General features: G+C 42.4%; 2 protein-coding genes and 1 long non-coding RNA gene across 5 annotated transcripts; 2 read left to right on the top strand and 1 right to left on the bottom strand.

Moving 5' to 3' along the window:
• Nucleotides 1-164: 164 nt before the first annotated feature.
• pop7 (POP7 homolog, ribonuclease P/MRP subunit) lies at nucleotides 165-2,263 on the top strand. Of its 2 annotated transcripts, none has more exons than XM_076725454.1 (2): nucleotides 165-293; nucleotides 1,163-2,263. In XM_076725454.1, the coding sequence occupies exon 2, from the start codon at nucleotides 1,216-1,218 to the stop codon at nucleotides 1,669-1,671; it is 456 nt and encodes a 151-aa protein (XP_076581569.1). In that variant the 5' UTR covers nucleotides 165-293; nucleotides 1,163-1,215; the 3' UTR covers nucleotides 1,672-2,263. The 2 variants fall into 2 exon arrangements, with proteins under 2 accessions (XP_076581569.1, XP_076581570.1); XM_076725455.1 differs by having other exon boundaries at nucleotides 196-614.
• A 187-nt stretch (nucleotides 2,264-2,450) lies between these two features.
• On the bottom strand, nucleotides 2,451-10,125 carry epoa (erythropoietin a). 2 transcript variants are annotated; one of them, XM_076725452.1, is made up of 5 exons: nucleotides 10,018-10,125; nucleotides 5,422-5,552; nucleotides 5,178-5,264; nucleotides 4,856-5,020; nucleotides 2,451-4,012 (listed from the first exon to the last, which is right to left on the bottom strand). In XM_076725452.1, the coding sequence occupies exons 1-5, from the start codon at nucleotides 10,094-10,096 to the stop codon at nucleotides 3,860-3,862; spliced, it is 615 nt and encodes a 204-aa protein (XP_076581567.1). In that variant the 5' UTR covers nucleotides 10,097-10,125; the 3' UTR covers nucleotides 2,451-3,859. The 2 variants fall into 2 exon arrangements, with proteins under 2 accessions (XP_076581567.1, XP_076581568.1); XM_076725453.1 differs by lacking the exon at nucleotides 10,018-10,125 and adding an exon at nucleotides 9,573-9,941 and having other exon boundaries at nucleotides 2,523-4,012.
• LOC143317343 (uncharacterized) lies at nucleotides 10,007-19,030 on the top strand. The gene is made up of 6 exons (XR_013076662.1): nucleotides 10,007-10,140; nucleotides 14,007-14,127; nucleotides 15,125-16,927; nucleotides 17,061-17,113; nucleotides 17,557-17,605; nucleotides 17,758-19,030. It is a non-coding gene; the product is annotated as an uncharacterized LOC143317343 (long non-coding RNA).
• Nucleotides 19,031-19,860: the final 830 nt, after the last annotated feature.

The following is a 19,860-nucleotide window of genomic DNA, read 5'->3' as shown; positions in this document are numbered from 1 at the left end:
TTCCTCAGACGGAGACTGTGCTCTTGCCATAGATGGCTTCACTGCAACTTTTGTGTACATGTTAAACAACTGTCATGTGAAGAACAATGCTTCTCTTGGAAATGAGAGAGGGTCTTCCAGGATTCTTAAAAACAGTCAGTCTGCAGCTGCAGTCACACGCAGCATTTCCCCGTCATACTACTTCCGGGGCACACAGAAAATAAACAGCTAGCTGGCTAAAGCTAGTGCAGCCGTCACCTCGCACGTTAGCGATGAGATAAGACAAAAGTGTTACGTCAAATTGTCGTCTGAAGGTAACGTTAAGTGTGTTAATGATATGGAGTAACTGCGCTTCACCGTAAACGTGGTTACACGGTTAACTAGCGTAGCTGACTCACTGTTCAGCAGCGTTAGCTAGCTAATGTTTGACTCCTCATTTGTGACCTCAGCACGATACTCCGTTATTCTGGCGCATAGTGTGCTTGTCTTGTATGGAAACATTGGTGTCTCTACGGGCAAACATTTTATCACTCCCGGAAGACAAGAGACATCTATAACATCAGCGTTAAGTACTTCAAAATGCAACCTGCTGCTGGATAAAAGGCGAAAACAGCGTTTTGATTGCTTGCCCCAAGGTTTGTGTGTGAGACGCTATATGACTGTCACAAGTGAGGCTATCATGCTAATGTTTGACTAGCTTGCGACTCTGCAGCTGTTTCCTTACCGGCGGAAATGCAGTATATTTGCACATAGCTACGTCGTTTTTTGGATTTAAAGCAATAGTAGTAGTGTCCTCTTCGCGGTCAATTGCTTCTACTTGCTGCCGATGTCCTAAACATCACCTTAAGGGATATTAGGCCATTCAATTAACAGCGTGCTAGTATGGCGCTTCTATTGAATGGACTCTCTTACTTATTATTCTGTTGCTTTTGTTTGTCTCAGGGGATGTTAAACTGAATGTCTGTGGGCTGTTGGACAGATGCTGAAGATGGAAAACTGTGATGGAATATCTATCAGCTTATGTTTTGTAGACCAAATGATTAATTTGAAATATAATCAACAGATTAAAAGCCAATGAAAGTAATTATTATTGCAGCTTGGATAGGATGTATGTTTGCTGGAAGGCATCATCTATCACGATCGCACTTTAATCAGCTTCTGTCTATCGACTTTGTTTTCTTAGCTTCCTTGTTTGGCCCCAGCTGCTGCCTAAAGCACAAATATCCACTGAGAAACATGACAGAGCCACGCAACCTAGGAATGTCCACTGTCCCTCAGACCGCCCCGGTGCACACTGACTCCACCTCTCCAGCTGTAGAGATGGACCCAGTGGAGTACACCCTTAGGAAGCGCCTCCCCCGGAAACTCCCAAAGAGACGGAATGACGTCTACGTCAACATGAAGACTGATTTCCGGGCTCAGCTGGCACGCTGTCAGAAGCTGCTGGAAGGTGGGGGTCACAGGGAGATCTGTGTCCATGGCCTGGGCCTGGCCATCAACAGGGCTATCAACATTGCCCTTCAGCTGCAGGCCAGCAGCCAGGGGGCGCTACAACTGGCAGCCAACACCTCCACGGTGGAGCTTGTGGACGATCTGGAGCCTGAGGATCCCGATGAAGCTGGGGAGCCCATGACGCGTACACGTAACAACTCAGCCATTCATATTAAGGTTTTCTACCCTGAGCCGCAGTGACCTGAAGACAGGTGTGTTGGATGGAAGGTCTCTGGCTTAAAGTCTTATTTATTCCCTCTTCAACCAGTAGACAGACATATCGTTGTTGTCTGGTGGGACTGTGCGTGTGTGTGGAGACCTAGAGGACTGCAAAACAGAGCAGACAACATACAGTGTGTTGGCTGTGTGTCTGTCAGTGAACTGTACTGAAACGCTCCAGTGGAGACCTTATTTTACTTCATGTGTTAGGACTTCTGTCGTGTTTTGTCAGGTGTAAATTGTTACTGTTGCTTTTTCACTCTGCATGTCTTGAAGCAGTAGCGGTGTTTACCAGGTGAAACCTCAGTGTAATTTCATATTTGTAGATAACGCCTGTGCTCATGTCAGCCTGTTTTTAAAGACACAAATAAGGACAAAAACTGAGGAATCCTAAATTGAAATTCAAGCAGGTGTTGCTGTAGTAAATGTCCACTAGATGTCAGCAGTCTGTTTAAATTTGGTTCCAAATCCTTGAACTGCTGGTGGTGTTTATGTTCAAAATGAATGTGATGGGCAGTTTTCAGGAAGACGATGTATTTGATTTCTTGAAAAAAATAAAATCTGCTTGAATGTATCTTTACCTGTTATGTCTGCATCAAGGGCAGGATGTTACTAGAATAATGACACTCATTGACGACCAATAAGGTCTGTGACAGCAGCCCATATTCAGCCATCTGAAGTGCAGTCGCTTCTGAACTCCACTGACGTGAACCAGACAGATATAATGAATGAAATGGACACACTTCCTCTTGTTGTGTTTCCATCTATCCTTTTCTTCATCCAAGAATAATATTTTGTATTTAAATAGCAAATTATACAGTGACGGGACAAAACAACACAAAAATAACAGGAAAGAAAACATGTACAAACATCCTTAAAAACATCTTGCACTTGCACAACAAAATTTAAAAATACGGAAAAAAAACAAGGAAGGACACTTAAACTAGTCTGAAATACTCGAGCATTTTATAGGAAGCCTCAAGTTCCCAGATCCAGCTGATTGCCTGCCTGCCGTTTGATGACGAACAATGGAGGGAGGGAAGAGACAGTGCTAGCGTCAGATGCTGGAAAAGTATTTGCAATTACAGGCTCACAGGATGTTAATTGTAAAAGCCAAATAGCATTTTCCCAGGCAGTCCGGCTCTCAGTGTGTGGAGACTGGTTGAGTGTTGGTTAGGCAGCAACAAAAACACAGGTGATGACAAAACAGCTTCACAGTTCCCATGTAACCCTCCACCCTCCTCCTCCTCGTTGAACCCTTGCTCCCTCGGTCACTGGAACTGAACCTCTGCTTCAGCTTTTTAGTCCTTCACTTTGCTATTCGGAAGGGATATGCAATGTGAAAATGACAGCCATTTGTGTTCAAACAATCTTTATAAAAAGTAAGATAGCAGCGTGACATTATGAATGATGTTGACAAACAGCTTTGCGAATGTGTTCAGTGTTAGACAAGAGAACATGGCAAACAGAGCCCAACTAAAAACACTAAAAATACAATAACTGGAGCTTAAAAGTAGAAAATATGTATAAATAGTACTTACACAGCTCTTAAAAATATATATTAAAATATTCATTGAAAAAAAATCAAGAGATTAATGTTTCAGTGAGGCATAGTTGAAAAATGGCTTGTGGCTTTAAAGGTTCATTCATTTTTGCCTTTTTGCAGTCGTACTGGAAATACTCTGTTGCAACCTCACAGTCCTCCATTTTCCAGGTGCAATCAATATTTTCTGTGTGTTTCACTCCATAATTTGCTCTAAAAAGATTAGTGTTGGGGTCACACTCACTGGAAACACACACGTACACACTACGTACAGATCTAAACTTGCAGTCTTAACTCGCACACGCAAAAGTGCATCCACACACAAAGTGCAAGGGAGTGCCAGTAGACCAGCTATTGGAGCAGTGCTTCTCACAGGCCTGTTTTTGGTCAGTGTGTGCTTCACCATGTCCGTGCTTCCCATCCACATTCCAAGGTGCAATCATCTCCTGCCCATCCAAAGCCTAGCTGGGACTGTCCTTTCCTTTCAGCCTCCTCTCCTTGTGTGAGGATGGCTACATCTTCCTCTCTTTCCACACCGCTTCCAGCAGACAGCGTGCAGGTCAGCAGCGTCAAGTCCGTCTTCTTGCCTTTGAAAGCACAAATTAGCTTTGTCTGGAGTAGGAACGATCAGCTGACATCTTGTTGGCAAGCCTGCGCGTCCATAAGGAGGAGGCGCACTTTGCCTCGCAGGAAGTTGACATGGACTTGAAGCAAATCTGTTGCCGAGGATACCCTCCATGTTCCCTCAAGCCCTGCTGCACTTGCTGGTGGGGTATATTCCTGAAAAATAAATCAAAGAAGCATGTGGCTCTTGTCTCAATTTGGGAAATTGATCCTTTTTTAAGTGTCTTTTGAAGAAATCCTGCTCTACATCTTGCTCCATTTTCCCCCGCACAAATCTGCATTGATTGACAGATTTATAAAGTTAAACCTTCAGACATCCACAGAAACCCACCATATCCCAAATTCGTCTTTGTTTATCATGTGTAAGAACTATGTTAACTGTTCCCAGTTAACATGATGAAACTTATTTCAGTGACCCTTGAGCCTGGACACAGACTGTTCATTCAGCTTTAGTTTGTCTGTCCACAAGGCTTCAGTGTGGACATGGCTCATGTCAAAGGCTGTGTTGCCACAACTTCGGCAGTCTAAGGACAAGTATGGAGAGCGGCTTCAGTGCCGGCAGCCTTGTCATGAAAGGCTTATGGTTACATTTCTAGAGACTGTCCCATGACATTCCTCAGTTTCTCTATTACTGAAGAAAACAATATTATTTCATTACAAGAAACTCAACTCGAGCTCAAGTATGATCACTGTACGTTAAATAGAAGGCAAAAACCACTTTGGCTATGAAGACCTAAGGCCATTTTTCCTCTAAAATACTTCATGACTCCACAGTATGCGATCAGAAAGAATGCAGCAAACTTGTGACAAACATGGACCTGTGTTGGGTCCTTACCAGAGGTATTAGTTAACTCCGCTGCTTTTAGCCTGAAGCAACAGGGTTTATCAAAATATCTTGCTGATGCACTTTCTTAATCACTCAAAAGTTAGTAAAAGCTGCCTAATTCAAGCTGTGAGAGTTGTTTTTGAATTTCTACGTCTGAACCTGCTGTTACTCACCTGGATGTTGAGGCTACGCAGCACAGCATTGATGCTGAGCAGGTTTCTAATGGAGTTATCTATGTGGCTGTGCAGTGCTGTGTTGGTGACTGAAGTCCGCAGCAAGCCGAGGGCCTGCTGTAAGAGCCATAAGCCGGACTGCACCTCCTGAGCTTGCTCCAGTGCCTTGCCAAGAAAGTACAGAAGGCAAGAGTTGAAGTGATAAGCAGCTAGATTAACTAGATTACACACCAAAAGGCAGCAAATTTCTATGAACTAAGACACATTATGTAAATCTGCTGTCAGTTGTTTTAACCTTCAGCTCTTTTTAGTGGCTACTTACATTTTTCTTCTCCCAGACATCAAACTCAACTCTGGTTTGGGGAACAGTGACAGACTCTGACAGGCTACATCCTTCTCTGCATGACTTCTAAGAAAACAAGAGAGCATGTTCGTGTTTAGGATGCTTTTACGTAATGGAACATAAACGTTCAGTATGGCTATGGATGATTCCCGGGATTACAGCATCTCAGCAGTGAGCTTCGCCTGCTCTTACATCTGAGCGCATGCATGCATTTTCGTCTCACCATAGCGACTTCTGCGTCTCGTGCTTCCTTGATGAAATGGTTCAGGACCCTCAGGTCACAGATTGGCCTCAGCGGGGACGGTAGGCCTGGCCGGGTCCACTCCAACACTATCAACAGCAAGGCAAGCAGTCCTGCGTCACAAACACAAAAAGACAGTCACTCAAAGGTCACCGTACATTGAAAATGGATGAAAACAGGTGGATTTGCACTTGCAAGTAAAGAGATAACTCATGATCTGACACACTACGCTCTGCTGTGAAAGTCTGTCATTTCAACCTTTTCCTCATTGGTCCAGGGCACGATGAAGCTCTGAGGAGGGTTTTCTGCTCTCTTCTACACATATATGAACTCTTGTTCAATCCCTTTCTTACTGTGGTTTCATTAAAACACGTTATGATTATATGTGCAAGCGATTCCTGCTGAGCTGTAGTTGTTCAGAGATTTTTACTGCTTCACTCACACCTAAACGGGCCTCTTGCGTTGAACTTTGCAGAACAAAATAGCAGTGAAGCTGGCTGACTGCCATTTGTTTCACTTGACACATGGCTGAGCGTTAACAACTCTTCTTCAGAGGCTGCACTTACTCTGACATGTTTACCCTCAACAAACCATTTGAAAGAGTTCAGTATCAATTCAGCAGGGATAATCCCACTTGGTGGATTTTATTGGGCAGACCACTCTGACCAATAGGCTAGCAGTCATTATCCCACAGGTTCATGTAGCTTTCCCAGCAATGCTTCAACAATGTCTTAATAAAACTATGATGGCTCTGTTTTTAGACAAAATCAGGAGAAAATCCAAGAGGGAAAGCTTCCACTGTGCGTGCATTTTCACTTTCATCAATACACGACTTCTTCTACTGCCACCACTACTACATCTGAACCACGTGAAATGATTTGCCCTGGTAAAGGTCACTTCAGTTAAAGCAATGACGGGGAACAACTTCCAGATTTGTCCACCTTGTCTGAGGGTTAAACCAGTTACCCCTGTGACAGATGAGAGCCATATTCACATTTTAAATGTATGAGAAACCTTAAGACCTTGAGAACAACTACATCTACCCTCTATACAACACCCTCATCTACATGTACAATTTTTATTTCTAAATTAATCTGTCTTCAAACTTACGGAATTCCACCCATTGCTGTCTTATGATCTCATCGGATCCAATGTTTATCAGACCACAAAGTATGTATGAGAACAAATATTAATGTCGCAGATATGCTTCACAAAACCACATTTCCTGTTCAACCACTGTCCGGTCAGAGGTCTGTGCTTGCATTTATTACTGTTATCTGGATAAATTGGCTGTTCAAGGATCAGTCTTTTATAAACATTACAGTAAATCTGATTTTTAGAGCTGTATCATGCAAAGCCAGCATGATTCAGCATGACTATACAGTATCTCATTAATTTAGTTTCATTTTTTCATTATGACGCCTAAGAAACCACGTGATATCCTAGATTCTGAACAGAAACCTGCGGATATCATGACAATGCAGAAATGACTGTTTCCTGCTTAACCCTCATTTAGAACAGGGTGGTTCTATGATTGGGCCATTGGTCAGCTTTATTCAGAAATGTCGATATCGCTTCCAACCTTTTCTCAGTGACCACGAAAGAGACTTCTAACATCCACTGAAATCACGCTCTGAACTCTAAGGATGTACTTGGCAATGAGAGTGGTTCTACTGTTGTGGATCATGTGGACGTCCAGCCTCGTTCCTCTGCGCCGCATTCTGAATGAATGCACTCTTTCACAGCAGCCTGGATGTGTGACGCAGGAGGATGATAGAAAATAGAGATGATCTTCCCAGGCAGACAGGTCAGATACAGGCTAGATAAAGTTCCCAGACTCCTAGACAACTAGCACAAATTGAGCTGAACTGCAAAGCTGAGGGATAATGAGAAATAGCATCAAGTATTAAAATACCATTACTAGTAGTACAATAGCAGCGGTCTTTTAAGAGGGCAATAGTATAATCAGCTTAACCTAAATGCCTCCTTTTCCATGATGCCAATGTCATGCAGAAGACCGTCAATGGCACACAGGATCCGTGGGTGTCTATGAAACTGTACATCTGACTCATACCACCCCCTGTTTCACAGAAACCTTCTGTAAACTCTGTGTGTGCAGAGCGGTGCACAGTGTCCCACAACTTCCCAAGGTACTAATTGTTCCATGCGCATTAGTAACAGTGTTGCAGCCTCCTTCTTCCCCAGAGCAAGCATGTATAATCCCTGCAGACCTGCAGTCCAGTAAATATGAACACGCATACACCAAGGAGTGCACATGGTGTCACCAGGACTTTAACATTAACTAGTATTTATCGGCATGCATTTTCAAAGAGTCATTCATCAGGCTCGTTGAAAATACAAGATGTAATGCAAGACGTAAGCATGGCAGGGAATGAATACGGAATGGGACTAATTACGAAACATTTCACACAAAGAATAAATCCTACTACACTGGGCCTGTTTCATCCTGGTGGCTGTTAAGTGGCTGCTCCACTTTACTTAGACATTGGTACATTTACTGGTACACTTTCAGAAATTTGTCCACTTCAAAGTAAATCACAAACTTTAAATGTTTGTGCTCATGGTCTTTTTCAGACCTCCTATGATGCTTTGTTTATACGAGTCCCAGAGGTCTTTCTGTGCTGTCATTCTAGAGCAAAACTTCACATCAACAATGTGCTCAAAGTATACTTAACATATACCAATTCATATAGCAGTTTCAGAGGAAAAGTTAATGCCTGCACGGGCGAACTGACGGCACTCTTTTCCATTCACTCGCTTCCCAAAACGTGGTCACTTTTTTAAACAAGTGTGTATGACTCAGCTTGAGGATTATGTGACCCTTTCACCTCCGCCATTGCCTACGTGAGAATGCATCAATCTAAACTGTGTGTACACTCTCTCTCTCTCTTCATTCTCAACAAGGTGGTGGAATTTGCAGTCCAGGACTGTGGCCAAACTAAAAGTTAAGACAGCTTTGTCTGCCAATATCAGCTGCCAAAACCATGTTGCTATTTTAAATTGGAAGCAATCGTCTACAAGTGGCGGTGCTTTGGATAATGGCAAGCTTCACTCCAGGTATGTGACAGATGCTTTGGAAAGGTGGCCGGATGCTCACATGAGATGATGCCTTTGACACGTGCTATTTTAGCAAACCGTGTCAAACAGGTGCACACAAAGAGCTCAGCAATTTAAACCAACTAGTTGACATCAACGCTGATGATTAAATGGCACAGAGGGCTGACAAGGACATACTTTTTAAAGTACACCTCAGTGATGGGTGCATCGTGACCTCCTCTCTATTTTGAACGGGTCTTCCCCATGACAAAGTGCAGAGCTGTCAGATGACACAGGTGTGACATCATTTCCTGTTCAGCTTTGCTGGAATCCCTTGTAACTGTTCGCCGTTGATAACCTTTTGCTAGTTCCTGCTGATATGCAGTAAGTATGTGACGACTGTGCCAACAACTGCACATTCAGCGGTCAGACTCAGTACCCTGAACAATCTGCTGTGTCATGCTAGAGAATGACTGAAGACGCACTTTCCCTGAGAACAAGACAGAAAAACAGACCGTTTTATCTGCAGTGGCTTACAGTAACAGGAAACAATGTCTCTTTAGCTTCAGAGGGAATCAAACTAGCAGCTCCAACAGATTTAGTGCTGTGGTCAACTCAAGTTCAGGACCCACATGATGCCTTGCATAAGCTTCAAAAATTGCCCTTTGGGAACTGAATATTCTATACAGCCCCAATTTTTAGGTGTTCAGCATCCATCACCTGACAGGACGTGGCTTCATTTAAAGGTGAAGGTGGCACTACATAATATACTTCCATGGGCTGAAGTGAATAAATGCAATCCTGAAGCAAGCAGAGATAAGTCTTAGAACATGTAGCACAACTTTTAGGAAAGCTTTTAAAAGAAACCTGAAACCTCCAGAGACGCCTTAAATAATGTTAAGGTTCAGTATTCACCCATTCACATATATGTGACTGCTGGTCAGCTGCACTCTGCATCCATACATGATCAACGTGACAAACGTGTTTTAAAGCACAGAGCATACAGACTAATGCAGCGCACAGAAAATGCACACAGAAGGACGCACCAGACTGGAAAATGTTCCAAGCGCTCTTACCTCTACCCGTTTTCTGCAACATTCGCAAACAGGTGCCGCATCTTTCAAAAACATTGTGAAAATATTACACAAGTGTCACGGCTCACGTTAAGGCACCAGTCAAATCCACCAAGTCCAACATAAAAACAAGTGTGCTGGTCCCGGCGCTAGTCCGACCGGCATGTAGGTCCGTGTCGGAAGGATCTGTGCTGCTGGCGAGAGCGCTCACCTACCAGGCTTTGCATCACTGCTATGCTTTGGCAAAACCTTTTATTTACCTCCCCTAAGGATATAGCGATAACGTGATTGCCCGCAAGGACAGAGGACGCGCCTTTTTACGCACCACGATGAGCGATTAAACATCAACCCGTGCATGCAGCCCCGCTTTGCGTAAAGCGTGAAAATAGACTAACTACCAAAGCCGGTGTACTGAGAAAAAAATCATGAAGGCATGTCCATAACTCACTGGGAAACTCCATAGCGGTATCCGCATAGCCCCTCACAGGGTCCTCGCGGTTTGGCCCATAGGTCCGTCTATTGCCCATTAATTGGAAACGAAGCTCTTTTGTGGATCTCCTGCACTTATCCGGTAGGTGTTTCTAAAAACTGATGGTGTTTGATTTTTTTATTGATGACTTTGAAACTAAAGTTGTATTGTTTCCATGATGACAATCTCAACTACCTCCTCCCTTAAGTCAAAAATGTTTTCTTTCATTGTTGTCCAAATAATAGGCTATCCCTGTTTATAGAACATTTGGTCTAAAAAGTAAATACTGTCTCAAAAAAAGCGACACTTCCCATCCATTGTTCGGATCATTTTCAGAAACGTTCATTCCAGTGGAAGCCTGTATCTTATTTGAAAAGCTGATCTGTAAATGATAATAATAGTAAAATAAATATGAACTGAGCAATTTTGTGCTGATTGTCAGAGTCATTGTGTTTTCAATGCAGGACTATCACTGACATCCCTCAAAAGCCAGGGCGCATTCAATGACCACAATGGTTAAATGATGCGCCACACAAATCAAGCCTTGACAAAAATCCACGATATTCTTCAACTTTTTACCAATCTCAAATGTGACTTTCAGATCAAATGTGTGTCCTGATCGCAACAGATCAGCAAGCATTTGTGCATGTTAGTTGTACAATTTTGTGCATCCTGTAACTTCGCAACCTCACCTCACGCGCGCGCACACACACACACACACCCACACACCCCTACACAGGCAGCACAGCGCTGACAGCTTGTGATCATCCAAAACTTTCACCTGAATGTCTTTGACGAGGCGGTCAGGCGTGTCAAGGTCGTGGGAACCTTATTTTTTCAGAGCAAGACAGATTAACAACACGTGCCATTATAAAGTAGATGTGAGTATATGGTGACAGAGGAGAGTAATGAAGGGGGACCAGTAGTGCACTTCAGTCATTCCTGCAGGCATCATCAGACCACACTGGACAACAAAACCTATAAAATTTGTGAATGCTGATAGCTGATGGTACAAGTCAGGGAGAAGGGCCCAAAGCAATCATGGTTATGAACACCAAGACAGGGACAATAATGGACCATTTACTTTTTGCACACCACTGAGTAAGTCCTATGGAAATGTGTGGTATATTCTACTGGGCATTTATTTTTAATTGCTCCCATACTTTAGTGCATATCAGCTGATAAGATTAGACTGATCTGTCTTTTATTATTGTTTGTGTTGTGAGCTGAAAAAGAAGAGCAAGTTAAACTTGAACCTAGAGTATATACAATGGCATGCAAAAGTTAAGGCACCCTTGTCATTTATTCCTTTTACAGTTTCTAAATAACAAAAAAGGAGCAGATACAACACCCAGTAACACCTTCTTTACACACTCAGCTATCACAGTTGGTAAAGGCTTCTTGTAGTCAGCAGTGACAGTGTTTCAGTTCTCGTTTGGGGGATTTTCATTCATTATTCGTACAAAAGGCTTCTAGTTCTGTGAATCTTGCTTGCAGTGCTCTTTTGAGGTCTATCCACAGATTCTGATGATGTTTAGGTCAGGGGACTGTGAGGGCCATGGCAAAACCTTCAGCTTGTGCCTCTTGCGGTAGTCCATTGTGGATTTTGAGGTGTGTTTAAGATCATTATCCTGTTGTAGGAGCCAACCTATTTCTCTTTGGCTTTTATACAGATAGTGTGATGTTTGTTTTCAGAATTTGCTGTTATTTAAATGAACCCATTCTTCCCTGTTGTGTTCCCCGTGCCACTGCCTGCAACACAAGCCCAAAGCATGATCGTTCCACTCCATGCTCAATGGTTGGAGAGGTGCTCTTTTATGAAATTCTGCCTCCTATGCTCATTGCAGCCAAATTGTTCTATTTTAACTTCATCAGTCCACAGGGCTTGTTTCCAAAATGCATCAGCCTTGTTTTAGATGTTCCTTTGCAAACGTATGTCATTGAATTTTGTGGTGAGGATGGAGGAAAGTTTGCAGCACTACTGCACAGTCCGCTAAATCTTCCTGAAGGACCTTTGCAATCAAAAGGGGGCTCTGAATTGCCTTCTAGCAACCCTATGAGCAGTTCTCTCAGAAAGTTTTCTTGGTCTTCTCGCTGATTGTTGGGACAAGGTTTGAGGAGTCAGAGTTTTTATAAAGCTTTGAAATTTGCATCACCTGACCTTTCCTAATGGCAAACCATAAAAAAACCATAACCACAAATTTTGATCACAGTTGACCAACCTGTCACTGTACGGTCAGTAACGTGCTGACTGGTGACAGGTGACAAATTTAAGGAAAAACACAGATGCTAGAATGCAGGACATGAAGCCTCACTGAATGATCTGTTGTTGTGAAAATGATGTGGTTAATACGCCATGGCTTTTGCAGTTTGCTGGTGAGGGAATATCTTTCCAAGAATGGTGTTCATCCCTCCGGTGGAGTTCAGAGACCACAAAGAGGCCCTTTTGTAGAGTTATTAGGTGTGAAACAATGCTTTCTCTTCAGCTATGATTTAAAACCTCAGTTGAACACACTTAAATTGTGTTGCATTTCGCCAAGTCTGCTCCCTCATTAAAGAAGACCAATTGTCCACATGAAGGTTTGTGCATTACAATGTGGCAGCTTCCATTTATTGAGGCTTGTGTGCTGATTCTACTGCAGTGCTGGTGTCTAGCAACAAATCCATTAAGCAGGGAACAAGCATGACCATGTAGGCATTTAAAAATAAGCTGTAGTGGGTAGTATGAGTAATAACACTGCAAACGTGGATACAGATTCACCGACTTCTCTATTTTCTAGTCAGTCCCAACTGCTGTGCTGAACACCACCTCTGCAAAATGAATTGGAAAAAAGGAGCAAAACAAATGTAGATAAAGGCACTTTACACTGTTCTTACCAAATCTATGCAACCTGTGAGAAGTTGTGGTAGAACAAATATTAAGAATCTGAAGACCATTTGAAACATTATTTCACACGGAGGCACAGCTGAGTACACCTGGGCTATAGCTGAAGACCGTGAGAAGTCAGTTTTACTTTTAACAACCATTTTCCTTATTCAGCCATTGGAAAGAAGCTTGGTGCTTGCAATGCTGGTTCTACAATAAAAGTAGTTTTGTTGTTGCACAAAGTTATTACAGTACAAAGGCAACAGAGGATGTGTTGAGTACTTCAAAAGGGAGAAAAATAACCTTGCTGTGTTCACTGAATAACAACGTCAGAGTCCATGAAACATAGAATACCAAGAATAACAGAAGGGAGTAGAACAGCAGGAGAACAGGCAGGAGCTGGGCTGATACTGATGAACACAGACCACAAAAGATTAGGAGTGACGATGATGCTGAATACAATGAAAGGGGCCCTCTTGTAACCAGAATAGGAAGCATTGGATTTTTGTTATCTGACTTTCACCTTCAAGGTTCCTCACATCAGTGGGGTCAATATGGAGATGTTGTAAGCACTTCCCTCATGACCTCCTCTGGGACCCCCCCGATCATTCTAAATCATGCTTGGTACATAGTACATTGCCAAAGAATTGTCAAAGAATCTAATGTGGCTAAATGACACAGACCCTGACCTAGGTACGAAGGGAGTAGCATGATTTATGACTTATCTGTGCTATTATCAAAGCTAAGTATCTGCCATGGGAAGATACAGTCTATTTTAAGGAATCTGTTCATGTACAGCTGAAGTACCAGAGTTCATCCATGGTAGCATTCTTAGAATAGTCTTCTCCCAATACGGTTTCCTCATGATACAACAAACAGGCCTCAGACAAACATAGGAGCCTAAATGGTATGACTGACTTTATTAGACATGTGGATGTGGTTAGATATCATTGCACAAAATGCTAATATTATGTACTGTGTATTCAAAATATCCAATTAGGACTATTCATGGGTTCAGTGCAGATGTGTTAAAGGATGTCATACTGCAGTTTAATTCTCTGCACATGTTAATGTCCCATGTCCTCACCTTGACCCCTGAAAGCCCCTTTGGAGCCAGAGAAAAGGAAATGTATTGAAATTTCCTGGAAGTCCCCTGTGTGTGTCATAGAGGAGGGGATGTCTTCCAGGGGCACCAGGAGGCTTTTCCATCAGACAGGAAGAAGGTATGTTTGCATATGCATTATTCGCAGCCAACGAGCAATGTCAAGTGACACACATAGCTTCACTGAAATCTTGGAAACACTGATAAGTTATCAAGCTTACACGTTTGTTTGCTTACCGTTTCATAAGCCTATGTAAGGTGCATGAACAGCACGTGCGCATGCATGTGTACACACTAAAATGGTGGGGGTCAAATCCTGAAAATGATTTCAAATATTTCAATTGCAAAAACACATTAGCAATATTATATTGTGTCTTATGCTATCAGCAATAAAGCTTCATTCATCTATTAACATATTAAGAAAAAATCTCCATCAACAATCAACAGGATTTTCCCTTCTCAAAATTATGACGCCAAAAATACCAAAAACGTGATGTGGAGGACTAATATGCATTTAATGTAAGTTGACTGCTATGTTTTTCAGATATTTAAATATCCTCCTCATAACTGAGGGTCATTCTCTAAACACTGTTTTAGAAGTTTGCATATTGATATCTATACTCTTTCTCTTCTGAGTCAGCTTTAATACAACGTGGTCACCACAGTGTTAAGCTGAAGACAATGTTGACAGATTGTTGCACTGTTTGCTCAAAGGGCTGTTTGCTTATGTCTGAGCCAACATGAGAGAAAGAGGAGAGGGAGACAAGGTACGTGCTGTGAGCCATGCTTCGTGACCAGGGCAGGGGATTAGGGTGGGAGGTGAGGGATGTGTGGGGAGTGCGGGGGTAGGAGAGTCCAGTCACAGTGACTCCTTGGTTGGAATGGGACATGGTTATTGAATTTAGGGTGATGTTAAGTTGGGGGTGAACCCGATTGATCTTTCCTTGTGCCTCACTTACACTAGTTAATATAAGGCGACAGCCCGGGGTGATGCAAACAATCAAACAATACAAAGGTACTGCACCACTGTTACCTTGGAGTGTGTGTGTGTGTGTGTGTGTGTGTGTGTGTGTGTGTGTGTGTGTGTGTGTGTGTGTGTGTTTCGCTTTCTCATCCAGGTTTTGGCTAGCAGCCAGCTAGGTCTACTCCTCTGGCGCGACACAAGACAGGAAGCTGACATAAAAGAATAGGGGGGACTGACTGTGAGGGACACAGGAGCCAAGGCAGGAGCCAAGAGAGTAGACACTGACGAGGTCGGAAGTTATTGTCTCAGCTAACAGACATCCACAGTGACAAGAGTCTTATCACTCTATTGAACTTATTATGATCCCATGGTGATGGTGTGTATTGTAGGGTTAGGGTTAGTGTATTGTATCCCAGGATCTCATTTTATGGAGTTTCTGTATGGCCAGATTCTGTTATTTGTCCATGAGTAAAGCAGTTCACCCTCTGAATGCTAGAGAACTCCTTGCTGGCCACTGTGAAAAAGACAACAGGTGTGTAACTGTATAGACCACTCCTCTTACTACTGTTCCTGAAGAATATAAAGAGATTTGTTTCGTCTTCCCAGGCTAACACTGGGTTAACAAGACCAAGGGCATGTCTCAATTCTCATAAGTCTGCAACCATGCCAGCAGCTCTGGGAGGCTGTAATTTGACACAGCTTTGCTTTGACTTACATGCTATGACCAGGATGCTAACATGCCAACATGCCAGCATGCCAACATGCTGACATTTACTAATAAGCAGTAAACAACAAAAGCCAGAAAAAAGCTAAGGGATGAAAAAAGTTATCACAAACCCTTCTGACAGGGAAATGTCCAACTTTTGAGGAAATCCTTCAAATAGTTGTTGAGACATTTCACTCAAAGCCACACATGTCAACTTGTTGTTGGTGCCGGAGGAAAAGTTAGATCAGGTCAAATCAGGTTTCATGCTCACAGGACCATGAATGTCTTCACAAAATTTCTTGCCAATGTGTGTAGGATTTAGTTGCATCTAGCACTGAGGCTGCAGACTGCAACCAACTCAACACCCCTCGCCTCACCCAAAGGTGTAGGAGAACCTATTGTGGCCATGAAACAAGCTCATTCTAAAGTAATGATAACACAACAATTCAATTATTCCATTTCTGCCATATTTCGCTGATAGATCCGCATAAATCTTACACACTGGTCCTTTAAATAGTTGACACATTTCAGTCTTGACCACTTTTTTCACCTTTGCCACCCAGGAATATGTCCCCTATGTCTTAGCGCTTTGATAATTCCCCGTTCCCCTGCTGCCCATGAGTACTTCTCTGGCTGTATCATCAGTTTTTTTTCTTGTATCTGGCCTTTTGCGTTGTCAAGATGCCTTGTGTGGAATTCACTGTGGCCTAGCTGCCCCTAGCCTCACACCTTCTGTTATCCAATGGGCCTCTCATCACTTGTCATTTCCACTACATGCTCTTCCACCCCACTTCTGGCTGTCCTGTCAGCTATTTCCCTGAGTTGCTGGCCCTGACTGTACTCCTTGCACTCCTTGAAACAGCCTGTTTTACATTCAACCTCAACCTTTCACATCCATCCATTTATACGTGGGTCTAAATACACTACTCTGATTACAAAAAAAAGTTGATTTCAAACGTTAACAAATACAGAATGCAAATTCTTCTTGACTCATATTCTATTGAATACAATACGACAACAAGATATTTAATGTTGTCTGTGAAGATTCTCAGTCATCCAGGTCATGGTGATCCAAGGAGGGTGGAATAAAGGGCAACTGAACTTGAACACATTTCACCTCTCATCCAAGGGGCTTCCTCAATTCTAACTGACTGGTGGGGAGTTCCAGGTATTTACCCTCTGTGGGATCGTTTTTGCTCCTGGCTGTGGAACGGCAGTCACTACAGTTGTTGGAGTCACTTTAGGCCAAGTGTGAGTATGGCACATAGGATATTTATATGTAATTCCCCACTTACTTGAGTGTGCATGGCCTTTATCTTGCATGTTTAGAGACACACCCCCACCGCCACCCCTGACATTCAATTTGAAGCATTTCTATTTTCAGTTGGCTGTTATCACCGGCACCAGTAAATGCCCTGAAGACCGGCCGACTTACAGGTGTGTTTTCCATTTATTATTTCAGAAAAATCATTTCTAAAATATGTCACAACTTGAGCCAGCTTGTGTAAATTACACAACAGTCATTGGAGTCACATGACCTTCTCAGATACTCAAGACACATATGGAATGATGATGTCAAAGGTCACAGGCCTTCAAAGTTGGTTTAAAATCAAATGATAATCTGATTATTATGTGTATATATGTGCTTTCAAAATGTAAAGCCACAGGAGGTGAAGTCAAAATACTAAAGCATTATTCAAGGCTCAAAATCTCCCCTGGGTCTTGCCCTTTTCTACCTTACTCTGTTTGCACCAATAGAAAACAATAATGCAACTAATGCAACCTCACCGTTTGGACTAAATAGGCCTTGTTTTGGATCCAAGTATAATGCCATTTGCTTTCTTATCTAACCAACCTTGTTTTTTCTGTTACTGGAACAGCTCCACACATCTGCCTGGCTGCACTGTGAAGAAACACACGTCCCATTAGGTATGTTGTCTCTCACTATACTCATCTCTGAGTTTGCATTTCATTCTGGCAGAACACCTGATTCTACTATATTTCAGTTGTGGTTCGGTATATGGTTACCTTATTTCAGACTCTTGTCAATTGCTCAATAAAATTGTAGGACTTCTGCCCAGAATAGGAACGTTGTGGACCACAGCTACTGCAGCCAAGCAAACACCTGAGAGGAGACTGACCCCAGAACCAGCAAAGCAATCTGCTGGGACAGGCGCATTTACCTGACTGTCATGTGAAAGCCATTAGAGTCACATGAGTAAAGGCGTGGATGGCACTTAAACTGACACGAGATTTCCGGGACAGCCTTGTTAAAATGGCATAGCAGCTGGATCAACAACCCACACGTGACTTTGACCACACTCAAGGTGTGACCATCCTGACAGTTGTTGAATTCCAGGGACTTTTTGGATGAGAAGTGAAACGTCTTCAAGTGGATGCCATGGACAGTGCTCACAGCAGCAACAACTCGGACGACTCGTGTGTGACAAAAGGCTGGTTCTAAGGCTGTCTCCTACAAATGATGTTTACGTATATGATAATCATTTGTTTTGCCAAATACAGTATGTTATGAAGGAAACATAAGTGCCTCCATGGATTATGTTCAGTTTCAATATTTTTTGAAGGAAGATTGAAGGAAGTGTAGCTTTGTTGTTGGATTGGATGGTAGGCATACAAACCCAGGACTCAGGGATCCACATCCTGAGTTCTGCATGGTGTGAGATTTAGGCAACAAAAGAGCTTTGCTTAAGGTTGGAGAAAATTTCTTGTGTTGGTTAAATGTAATTAAAGCAAACGCGGCATGCTCATGAAGTATCCAGTCCAATGATGATTGTATGTTTGTTGATTTCATCCTTGCAGCAATATCAGGCCAAGATCTCTCTTGCACATTTGGGCAGTTTGCAGGGGATAGCAATGCAGCTAAGGCCATTAATCTCTCCTCAGACAAAGTGGCTTGTTCCATAAATAATAAAGAATGAACCTCAACAATCTAGTAGGACCTTAATGTTGGAACACTTCCCTTTGTATGTTGAGAGGCGCCAACTAAGGGAGACATCAAACCACAAACATAAAACATTATCTGATTGGCCGTGCCAAGACCAACACTTGCATCACACACTCCAGTGTAACACATAAGTCAGAACTTTTGATATAACAACAGAGGAAAGCACTAAACACATAACTAACACAAGTGATACAAGGGACGAGGTGAGCGTGCCCAATGTTTGGAATATGATTAAGATGTGATTTTTTTTTTTGTAACCATTTCAATTGGCAGTCATGGGAGGCTGCTAGACTACTGTACACCACTGAATCTGGATGGCTAAAACTAAAATTGGTTTTATCTATGTGAAAAGGCCTGTAACAGTACAACCAATAAATCAAACTGGATGGACACGATCTCCATTTGAAATATGTGGGATAAGCTTAATTCATATGTAAATAAGTTACAATTTTCGAATGTTGAGCATTAGCAAAAATATGATGGCACAAGCCATTTGCCATTAAACCTACCAAGTTTCCCATTTGAACTGCTCATATTGTGTATAGCCACAATATTAAAGCACAACCAATGCATCCTGAACTCTCCCAACACAGAGATCTTATTAAATGTAAGTAGTCACTCACACGGCTGTTCAAATCCCAACCTTACAACATTTCCCAAGAAACCTAACCTCAAAGAAGTAAATGTAACTGCTTCGTTTCAACTAGAAAGGCGAGCATGCTCTAGATCCTCTTTTAAATAGAATAGTTTTCAGGGTATTGGTCATGTTTCCTCTCACGGGACAAGTGTTTCGAATGCAGCGGGGGGATGTAAAGCACATACAGTGCATGGCTGTGTAGCTGTCCCATTCTTACGCCAATGTCTGTTTATTCTAGTGTGCTTGTTGCCTCAAAGATATTTTAGGTCCCATTGTAGTTCTTCGACCTCTTTGTGGAAATTCCTCATGGGATTGTTTTCATGGCTGTCAATTTTCATGGCTGAGTGAAAAACCACCCCGTCTTCAATCACGATGAAAACTACCTGGTCTGTCTCAGATGAGACACACATTTATAAACAGGATTTCTGTCTTCATCTCAAAGACATTTTAGAATGTTTAGATAACTAAAAAAGAAAAAAGCTTAAAGCCCCTACTGCCCATAATGGTAACGTCAACATATCATTCACAAATTAAAGTAGAATGTACAAAAATGAAACCAACTTTTAAATTCAAATTCCAACT

Source organism: Chaetodon auriga, chromosome 24 (assembly GCF_051107435.1).
Source record: "Chaetodon auriga isolate fChaAug3 chromosome 24, fChaAug3.hap1, whole genome shotgun sequence".
Lineage (NCBI taxonomy): Eukaryota > Metazoa > Chordata > Actinopteri > Chaetodontiformes > Chaetodontidae > Chaetodon > Chaetodon auriga.
This window is presented reverse-complemented; position numbering and strand designations above follow the sequence as displayed.

What these genes read in the sequence shown, in the direction of transcription:
- pop7 (XM_076725455.1), top strand. Translation starts at nt 401, where the DNA reads ATGTTTGACTCCTCATTTGTGACCTCAGCACGATACTCCGTTATTCTG. An exon ending in TTTTGATTGCTTGCCCCAAG is followed by an intron (nt 615 to 1,162) that starts GTTTGTGTGTGA and finishes TTGTTTTCTTAG; the next exon opens with CTTCCTTGTTTGGCCCCAGC.
- epoa (XM_076725452.1), bottom strand. Translation starts at nt 10,096, where the DNA reads ATGGGCAATAGACGGACCTATGGGCCAAACCGCGAGGACCCTGTGAGG. An exon ending in TACCGCTATGGAGTTTCCCA is followed by an intron (nt 5,553 to 10,017) that starts GTGAGTTATGGA and finishes TTTGTGACGCAG; the next exon opens with GACTGCTTGCCTTGCTGTTG. An exon ending in GAGACGCAGAAGTCGCTATG is followed by an intron (nt 5,265 to 5,421) that starts GTGAGACGAAAA and finishes TTGTTTTCTTAG; the next exon opens with AAGTCATGCAGAGAAGGATG.